Source organism: Tribolium madens, unplaced genomic scaffold (assembly GCF_015345945.1).
Source record: "Tribolium madens isolate multiple individuals breed KSU strain unplaced genomic scaffold, Tmad_KSU_1.1 Scaffold_3;HRSCAF=73;Tcas5.2_LG2, whole genome shotgun sequence".
In the NCBI taxonomy this organism is placed as follows: domain Eukaryota; kingdom Metazoa; phylum Arthropoda; class Insecta; order Coleoptera; family Tenebrionidae; genus Tribolium; species Tribolium madens.
The window spans coordinates 13,788,548-13,799,419 of NW_025401006.1; the positions used below are offsets into that span (position 1 = coordinate 13,788,548).

The window sequence follows — 10,872 nt, forward strand, 5'->3', positions numbered from 1 at the left end:
GGCCATCCGCATGCCTAGACCGCTGAGCATGAGGCGTTTGCCGAGCAATTGAGCGCTCGCTTGCACCGCCTCTTTCGGTTGAGCTTTCTTGCATTCGACTTTTTTATTTTTGATTGTGTGAAAATGGATTTCGCATACACGATCGACGACATCCTCGTTTTCGAATGTGACGAAACCGAAGCCACGATGACGTTTCGTCTGTTGGTCCATCAACATGACGGTTTCTTCCACTTTGCCGAATTGACTGAAATAGGCTTTGACTTCGTCGGCGGAGGTGTCTTGACTGACGCCACCAACGAAGATCTTTTTCGTTTTGTTGGGCTGTTTTGGGCGATTTTTCGGTGTGGCGTGTTTTGGGTCGATTTTTTTACCGTCTAAAGTGTGAATTGGCACTTTGAGGACGTTGTCGACGCTTGATGGTTCCGAAAATGTGATGAAACCAAAGCCGCGACTCCTCTACAACAAAAAAAGCAAAACACAATGAGTAATTTCACGCCAAAATGATCATTGTTTCCGAATTTCGTAAATTTGAGATATGTTATAAATAGGTGACACATTTTACAGTTTTTTTATTTTTTTCAATGTATACAAATTAAAAAAACCGACATGTACAAAATTAAATACCTCGAAGCAAAAAAGATAACAATGAAGTTCGCAGGTTTTTAAAATTCTCAAAAAAATCATTAAAAACCTTCAGATTTTTACTATGTTCCCCATAGAAGTTTCAAGACGGACGTTTTAAAAATGCCAAATTGCCACAAAAAAAACAATTCTCGTCATTAATAAACTATTCTGAATAAAACACATAATTTATTATTATTATTATTATTTTTCAAAAATTAATATTTAAAAACAAATTTCTCGGTAAATGAGTGTGTAGGTTTTGCATTCCTTTTATGAGGTTTGTTAGACTAAAACAATATTTTAAAGAATCGCAATGTTTTTCAAATTGTCAACAAAAAGTATCAAACCAAATGTTTTTTTCGTAAAGTTATTTATTTTTTGAAAAAATTAAATGATGAATAATAGTAGTGAAAAATGTGACTATTCACGTTTTATTTAATTTTTATCAAAAGAATTTTCATAAAAGTTGCTATTTTGAAGTAAAAGAATCGCATATCTCAAAAACAAAACAAGAGTTTATCTAAAAATAGAATCACATTTTTTTAGCATTTTATTTACTTTGACAGGTTATGTGGCTACTAATTTTATTTTATTTTCAGTATAGGTATCCACCAAAATTATGTTTATTTTATTTTTATGCCATATAATAGCCACAACATACCAAAAAATGACTTATTTATTTATTTTTTTAAGAAAGTACAAATAAAATATATATTTTATTACATATAATTTATTTACATCATATATTACATATTTTTAGTTTTAATGTGTCAAAGTACTCCTCAGCCTAGCACAACTTTGATTTTCAACGTAATTAAAAGAACTGTAAAAATAGCCCCAAAGTCGGGTTTCTTTGACATTAAATTTTCAAATTTTTTTTTGGAAAAACTATGACCTTGAGGCAAAATTTTAAGTTTGTTTGTTAAAGCAAAAGGATCAATTGTTCTGATGAATTTTTTTCAAAAAAATATTGTAACAAATAAAAAAGTTACATTAACAAAACCTCTCAAACTATGTCAAAGTAATCCCGTTTTACGGTATTTTCTAAAGGCAAATAATTAAAAAAAACTTTTGGTTCCATATTTTTGTACTATAGCAAAACGTAATATTTGAAACTACCCATCTAAATGCATCTTTTGTAAACTACCCAAAGGTACAGTTGCGTGCAATATATTTTGGTCGTCGATGACATTTTTGTATAATTTGAAATTTGTGTCATAATTGAAACTATTTTTGACTTTTTGAGACAGAAAAATTAATCACAAAGGGTAAATTGCAAAATTCTGATTTAAAAGAATATTTTTTTGTGACATTGACAATCAAAATATATTGCACGTGACTGTACTTATAAACAGTAGATATTTTTTGAATACATATTATTGATATTACCAAAAATGAATAAAACATAATGAAATTAGAACAATTTAATGTATTAATTAGGGTAATAGGTAATTTTATATTTAGTTTCCATGGAAACGCCACATTCAGGCGATCCAAGGGTAAAAAAAAATTTCAGCCATTTTCTAAACGTCCATCTTGAAACTTGTATAGAAACATAGTAAAAATTTGAGGGCTATTAGATAATTTTTTCGAGAATTTTAAAAACCTTAATTGTAATTTTTTTATTGTTTCAACGATATATTTTTAATAACAAGCTTTTGGAATGCATCAATTACCACGTCCGTAGAGTACCTATTTATATCTATTGCTTAAAAAAATCATTTCAATATGTTGATTTGTTTTTAAGATATTTTTTTTTTCTTTCGAGTTACTTAATTTTGTATAATATACATAAAAAACTGCTATTGTTTAAAGAAACCACAATGCAAGTAAAACTTTATTTCCGATCATTACACTGATCAAAACACACAAATACCGCGGAACACTTGCACGAATGAGTAAGAATATAAATGCTACACGGTTAGCTGATATTGGACTTGGCTGCTCTGCCGAGCGCTTTTCATTTTACCCCTACTCCACGGCCGGTTGTAATGCGATATGCGATAGATGGACGAAAAAAATTGGGACGATGGAAAAAATGTTTCACTTTAAAACTTTTTGTATTTTGATGCTTTAATGAACACCGATTCGGGTGCTAAAATGGACTAGTACAATTTACTTTCTAAAGGTTGGTAATGGTGATTTTCAGCAGCGTTTTCAGGTCATGTCGATGAAAAATTTGCATTATTTATTGTTAATTTAATTGAAAAACACTTGAGACACTTGGAAAATCAAACTTTCAAACTTTGTGACATTTATTACCAACCACAACCTTATTAGAGCAAAAGTTCCTAAATTTTGTAAAATTGACTTTTATGTTAAAAAAGTACATGAAAAGCGCAAGATAGAAAAAAATACCTCAAATTTACGAAAATCGGAAACTCGAAAAATAGTTGGGGTTACTCCAAAACTCGTACCTGTGTTACAGGATCTTTCATAATTAAAACATCGGTGACGTTTCCAAACATTCCAAAATATTCCCGTAACTTTTCGCTCGATGTTTGCCAACTTAAACCACCAACAAAGAGTTTTCCCGGTGCTGGATCATTAGAGTTGTTTGGTGTACTACGACCTGAAGATCCAGAATGGCTACCGTTCATCGGTACCAAAGAACCATGAAGGTCGTGTTCGATGAGGCCGTTGCCTTCCCCCATTGCAGAACTGTAAAAATTTCACTCGTATATTAATTGTTTCAGCTAATCCCGATTTTGTGCATCTGCATAATGGATGTTTGTATGTTCACTTTCTGGCCATTCTATACTCTATTCAACACAGACTGTGTAATGTAAGTAGAAATTATATAAAATCATGTTTTTTTTTTAATAACCCAGGCAAATTAGACAAAAATAGGGCGATCGGTGGAAAAAAATCCTAGAGTTGGAATTTTTTTATTCTTGGAAAGACATATATCAAAAGTCGACGAGCTCGAGGAGGGGACTAAAGGTGTCTTTTTTTTTGTTTTTTTGCTTATACAGGTTGTATTATGAAAAACGCCCCAAGCCATAACTCCATTATTTTTAAAGTTATGACAATACTTCTTAGACCAAAGTTGAACATTTTTTCTCATCTATCGTTTAGGATAGATGCTAAATTAATGCTGTTTTCTGTTTCACCGGAAATGACATCTACTTTATTTTTTTTAATGGAACACCCTGTATATTTTACCACTTTTGGATTCTTTGTTTAATTATCTTTTAACTAGTTTTAGTACCATATGCCTAAAACTAACCGTTCGTGAGATATTCACCAAATAATGTATTTATTAAAGTAGACAGTGGAAAAGAATAATATCAAGTAATGTTGACAAATATTATTCCTTTGCATTTTTTCTTATTGTTTTTACACTTTTTAATGTTAATCATGGATGATAATGTGTTAACAGACATATTTTGAATAAAATAAAAATTGTGGGAGAGCACTACGCTTTTACACTGGGTGATTTCTGATGAGAGACGTTCCAAATCGTCGAAAATTTAAGCGACTTAAAGAAAATTTGAGGATGTTTTGGGCTTTTAAAAAACCCAAATTAAAACATCTCAAATTTCAAAGATAGGTATTGAAGAAAATGCAAGAACATGAATTCAAGAAATTGCAAGTAACGTTGGCTTATCGAACTGTTCTAATTTGGGTTTTCTAAAACCCCAAACATCCTCAAATTTTTTTCAGGTCCACGAATTGGAACTTCTCTTATTGAAAACCGCCCAGTGTAAAGGCGTTGTGGTCTCAACTATTTTTATTGCTTTCAAAATATTCTTGAATCATGTCTGTTAACACATTATCACCAGAACACCAAAAAGTATAATAATAATAAGAGAAAATGCAAAGTAATAGTATTTGTCAAATTTTTAATTGACTCATATCTCACGAACGGTTGGTTGGCACATGGTACTAAAACTTGTTAAAATACAATTAAACAAAGAATCCAAAAGTGGTAAAATATACAGGGTGTTCCATTAAAAAAAATAAAGTTGATGTGATTTCCGGTGAAACAGAAAACAGCATTAATTTAGCATCTATCCCAAACGATAGATGACAAAGAATGTTCAACTTTGTTCAAACTTGGGGCGTTTTTCATAATACAGCCTGTATGTATAAAAAAAGCGTTTAAAAAAAATTCCAACTCTTTAGAATTTTTTTCCACCGATTTGTCTATTAATGATGATATTGTTGTCTAGAAGCCGATATAGTACAAAGCCTGCTGATCGCTTGGACCGGCTCATCCATCCGCGCAGTACAAAGGTAAAAGAATGTGTAAAAGGGGCGCAGCGCCGCCATGTTCCACGATCAATATCCATCCCCCTTGTGCACGTGTGTATACATTAGTGATGTGGGGCGCGGCTGTGGCGGCGGCGCAGGCCGGTTACCATGGCGGCGATTGAGCGAGGGGTTGATCAGATCTCCCCCTCGACTCAGTCAGTGTCCGCCCGCGTCGCGTTCTTGTCCCACACCTAGAGGATCCAGCCATGATATTGTCCTGTCACAGCAGTACTAATATCAAGTTACTGCTGCTTCGGGACATGACCATGACTAGATCCATGGTCATCATGTGTGTGAAAAAACCCGAAAAGTGCCATCGGATAACTAGAATTGCACAAGGAGAGAAGGGAACAAACAACACGCACATGGCGGTGCTATAGTATAGCCCTATTGTAGTTCTAGACACTTGTTAGCTTAGTTTTAGTACTCTACCTACTAATAAATTTTAACCCTTTGTTTGCACAACATTGATTTGCTCGCTTTACATGTATAGTTGTAGTATGTAGATTAGTATTTTTTTGTACTATTATCATTTTGTTTTCTCTTCTGAATAAAAGCTTTTCGAATTGATGGCATTTCTCGAATTCGGGAGAGGGAGTGACGACCGGTCGATAAATTGTAGTTCGCGATGGTAGCGTAGCGTCGCGGCGCCTCTTGAGCCATCTAGGGGATGCAAACGAAATAAACATTGATTTTTACCGAAAACTATTGGGTAAAAAACAATGATTCTGCTACTTGGAGGCTTCGTTGTGTTACCTTTGGTTCCAGTGTTGTGTTGAATGGTCGTTTCGGGATCCTTTTTCTTGGTCGGTTCATCACGTCTGCGACACTTTAAGTAAAAAATCATATGAGATTTGAATTTAGTTTTTTTGTGCGTGCAAAACATTCTACACCTACACAAGGCGGATTAGTAGTAGTAGAAGTGGTAGAGCATGAACATATGATGATTTCTACATCTTTTTCGACGTTATTACAAATATTTTTACAATTATTAATTGTAAACTACAAATAAAGACACTTAAACATAATGGAGGCTTTATTAATACATTTACAAATCGACTACTTACACCCTAATAGTGGTACCTTATCGAGTGTTGTTAATACCAAAAAAAGGAAAGAAAGTTAGTAGTAACAACCCAATGTTATCACTGGGAAAAATAGAAACTGTGCAAAACTACAACTCGATAAAACCTACCAACTATTCATAGACAGTGAGCGACAAAATTATACAGGGTGATTCATCTCAGCTCAGTTTTTTGATATTTTGTAGGCTTTATTTATATTCAGGAAAATATACTACACCACAAAAATACTTTTGTTGGGCGACCCTGTATAGTCAAAAATATTAAACATTATGTTTCTTGGCTACAATTAACATTTAAAATTAAATATCTCTTAATTTATCAATTCTAGAAATCGAAAGTTTATTTTTTTAGATAGACAATAAGGTATTTTTTTAAAATTTATTTAACATTTTTTTAACTTTTCGACTGCAATACATTTAAAAAATGTTATAGTCTTAAAGTTCGTACTTTCCACGTGATAAAAAAATCCAGATATCTTAACTTTTTTTGTTTAAATTTTTGAAGAGGATGATTTCGCCAAAAAAAAAAAAACTTAATTCAAAAACTAAGCAAAATCGACTAATAGAAGTTTAGCTTAAAAACATCGAAATTAAAAGCTACATTCAAAAATGGTGTTTCATTTAAAAAAAAAACGATTTTTGGGCCACCCTGTATAGTCAAAAATATTAAACATATTATGTTTCTTGGCTACAATTAATATTTAAAATTAAATATCTTTTAATTTATCAATTCTAGAAATCAAAAGTTTATTTTTTTAGATAGACAATTTATCATTCAATAAGGTTTAAATTTTTTATATTATTTCAAAAAAATTTAACATTTCGATTGCAATACATTCAAAAAAATGTTATAGTCTTAAAGTTCGTACTTTCCTCGTGATAAAAAGAAAATCCAGATGTCTTAACTTTTTTTGTAATATATTTTTGAAAAGAGCATGATTTCGCCAAAAAAAAACAACTTAATTCAAAAACTAAGCAAAATCGACTAATAGAAGTTTAGCTAAAAAACATCGAAATTAAAAGCTACATTCAAAAATAGTATTTCATTTAAAAAAAACTAATTTTTGGGCCACTCTGTATAAATAAAAATATTTTCCTGAAATGTGCTCTAAATAATGTCTACAAAATATCAAAATTCCCACATAAATAATAACTGAGCTACAGAAGACCGAGGCTGAGATGAATCACCCTGTAGAATAATCTTGAAAATATTTTGATCGAACAAGTCAATTTTCTTATTAAAAAATACAAAATTCTCAACTTAATTTAAAAATATATGTTTGTTTTTTGGATGATTTTTCTTCGAAAATTTTATGTAATATTTAATATTTCAATCAAAAGATCTATCGAAACAACCAAAAAATTGGGGTTTCCATTTACTCAAAACCCAAAAAATGAAAAATTTTAAATAAAGTTGAAAATTATGTATTTTTTAGAAAGAAAATTGAGCTGTTCGAGCATTTTTGCCAAAACAAAATACAGGGTGCGCCAGAACTCGCACCCCAGAGAAAAATATGACACCAGAAACATGGAAAAAGTGTTAAAAAAATTCTATCTATAAAAATTTCGAAATTATGGAATTTTTTTTTACTAAATATTTTTTTCAGTATGAAAAAAAAATGGCAAATTGACAAACATTTTTCCATGTTCCTTGTATCTTATCTTACTTGATTTTTTTTTCTTAATAAGATTATTCCATAATTTTGCCGCTCGCTGTATATCGACTACAACACTATTTCGGTTTGTTAAAAAATAATTTGCGAACATGTGTTAAAAATAATCTACAATGACATAATCGAAGGGCCTACACATAAAATTCTAACGGGTTCTACTATATTTATATTATTTAAAAATGGGCGCAAACAATGTTATGTTACAAAAATCGATTTGTTTAATTTTTCTACATACTACAACTATGACTGTCACTACTAATGAAAATTGCTTTTTCAGTTACTACACTTCACTCAAGTGTTGGAACCCAATCAAGAACTGTACGATTTGTATCAGGATATGAAAAAAGCCGAAGAGGAGCAAAAAAAAGCTCAAGAAAAGGAAAATAATGCATGATGTGAGCCTGAAAAATCGAGAATTTTTAAATAAATTTTATGTTATTGCATGTCTTGGATGGTTTAATGTTAAATTAATTGATTTTGGTCGTTTTTATGTCCGCAAAACATAAGCAATGTTCTTTAATTAAAATTACTTCACTGATTGAGAAGTAGAACGAATAAACAGATACTTTAAATACCACAATCCGATAGAAAATTACATAAAAACTTGTATTAATGGATGTGGAGAACTCTGAGAATGTAAATTAATGCAAAGTGCTTCAATACATTTTTAATACATTCAACTTATTGCAAATTTTCGTATTTGTTGCACTGTTGAGTTTAAATCAATCAACTTCCAAAGTGTTTGAAACCAGTTTTTCATTTCACACACTGTTAAATTCTGTTTGATTGATGGCCAAAATAGACAACTCTTGATGTAAGTTTTCATTTGTTGATTATTATCACTTATTTACAAGTAATTTTAAACTAGAATAATTGTGAAAAAAAAAATACAAAATGGCCGGGCCGCTTCATAATTGATTTCCGTTTAACTCAACGTATTTATTTATGTACTCGTATAGGGTAAGGCCGGGAGAGATGGACTTCACAATTATAATCTTTTTTTCAATTCAACCCACGAATGCTTTTTCTCATAAGACAGGTTATAAAAGTAACAAAATAAAAAACACATTTTTTCCTCCCGACAAGAAATAAAGTGACGCTTTATTCCCTTGGGAATAAAATAAACTGGAATTGAATATTTTGAGTGTTTTTTGACATAAACAAACTCATTCAGAGCGATTTTTACTCTTAAAATTGCATTTAAATGAACTGAAGATTTTGACTTATCATTTTTTTATGTTATTAATAATTTAGTCTGTTGTTTTGTGTGTATTTCTGGAATTAATATCATTAATCGCTGAAAATGTTTATTCCTTTGTTACAAAAATAACTATTAAATATTTTTCAATAATTAAATACAAAAAAATATATATATGTTTATAAAATTATCTTTATTTAAACGTCATGTTCTGCTTCAGTGTGGGAAAAAAATTGCTGACTCATTACATCTATTAATTTTCGAAAAATGATTTTATCTAATCGAAATAATACAACCTTTATAATCTTCGGTAAAGTTTAATTGAAATCTCTGCGTGAGATGAAACTAATCTGCAATGTTAACAATTTAGGCAATTAAAAAAGAGTATAATTGATTGCAAGGGGCCGTTAAATTGAAAAAAAAAGTGTACAATTTATTCCAATTACAAAAAATTCCACCAAAAATTTATTGTTTTTACATTAATTCCTGTAACTCCAATTTAATTATCGCAATTCCAAATTAATTTTGATAGTTTTAAGAAATTCAACGTAATTTTTAAAAGAATAAATTATCTCCAATGATTCCAAAAAAATTCCATTAATTATATAAAAATTGTAGTAATTTACAAATAATTCCGGTAACTCAATTCCAATAACTATTATTTCGCTGTGAGTCCATTGTTTTTAGATTAATTTATGCAATTTCAAATTCATTTATGTAATTACGACTTAATTCCAATTTAATAATTCCAGTAATTCCAAAAAAAATTTTTAGTAGTTTAAAAAAATCCAGTAATTTAAACATAATTCCATAAGTAGTTAAACAAATTCTACCGAAATTTTTCAGTAATTCTAATGATTAATAGTGGACATTGATTAATAATGGATTCATCGTAATTCAATTGTTTTCGGATTAATTCCTATAATTCTAAATTAATTCCAACAAAATTTCCGTAATCCTAATTTAATTTTCGTAATATCGTAAATTAATTACCATACTTCTGAGATATTCAACGAAATTTTGTAATTTACAAGTAATTCCGGCAATTCTATTAATCCATTGCTTTCAGATTAAAACAATTCCCATAATTCCTTTTCATAAAAATTTCAGCGAAATTCAATTTCACTAATTTTATTACTATTAATATTTCAGATTAATTCCTACAATTTCAAGTTAATTCCTGTAATTCCAATTTATTTCTGATAGTTTTAAGAAGTTAACGTAATTTTTAAAAGAATAAATCATCTCCAAAAATTCCAAAAATAACTAGTAATTCTAAAAAAAATTTAGTAATTTACAAATAACTCTGGTAATTCAATTCCAATAACTGTGTTAATTCGTTGTGATTCCATTGTTTTTAGATTAATTCGTGTAATTTTAATCTAATTTCTGTAATTACAACTTAATTCCAATTTAATAATTCCAGTAATTCCAATTTGTTTTTAGTAATTTTAAAAAAATCCAGCAATTTACACATAATTCCGGAAAGTAATAAAAAAATCTAAGGAAATTTTTCATTAATTCTATTGATTAATAATGGATTCATCGTAATTCCATTGTTTTCGGATTAATTCCTATAGTTCTAAATTAATTCCAACATAATTTCCATAATCCTAACTTAATTTTCCTATTATCAAAATAATTTCTGTAATTCCAAATTAATTACGATACTTCTAAGATATTCAAGGCAATTTTTCAAGTAATTCTGGTAATTCATGGTAATTCCATCGCTTTCAGATTAAATCCATTCCTATAATTCCTATTCAGAGAAATTTCACCGAAATTCAATTTTATTAATGTTATTGTTATTAAATTTTCAGATTAATTCCTGTAATTCCAATTTATTTCTGATAGTTTTAAGAAGTTCAACGTAATTTTTAAAAGAATAAATCATCTCCAATAATTCCAAAAAATCTAGTAATTCTAGAAAATTTTTAGTAATTTACAAATAACTCTGGTAATTCAATCCTAGTAACTGTATTAATTCATTGTGATTCCATTGTTTTTAGATTAGTTCGTGTAACTTTATATATTAA

General features: G+C 29.6%; 2 protein-coding genes across 2 annotated transcripts in view; both read right to left on the reverse strand.

Moving 5' to 3' along the window:
- Positions 1–10,872, reverse strand: part of LOC123007727 (RNA-binding protein Musashi homolog 2-like) — an 82,793-nt gene that overhangs the window by 913 nt on the left and 71,008 nt on the right. Inside the window, exons 4-5 of the mRNA XM_044403145.1 lie at positions 3,042–3,285; positions 4–456 (exon numbers count right to left, since the gene is read on the reverse strand). Of these exons, the coding sequence (XP_044259080.1) occupies positions 4–456; positions 3,042–3,285 (697 nt within the window). The remainder of the gene's footprint in view (positions 1–3; positions 457–3,041; positions 3,286–10,872) is intronic.
- LOC123007297 overlaps positions 5,320–10,872 on the reverse strand; it is an 8,160-nt gene continuing 2,607 nt past the window's right edge. The window contains exons 2-3 of the mRNA XM_044402514.1: positions 5,638–5,710; positions 5,320–5,544 (exon numbers count right to left, since the gene is read on the reverse strand). Of these exons, the coding sequence (XP_044258449.1) occupies positions 5,389–5,544; positions 5,638–5,710 (229 nt within the window). The 3' untranslated portion in view covers positions 5,320–5,388. The remainder of the gene's footprint in view (positions 5,545–5,637; positions 5,711–10,872) is intronic.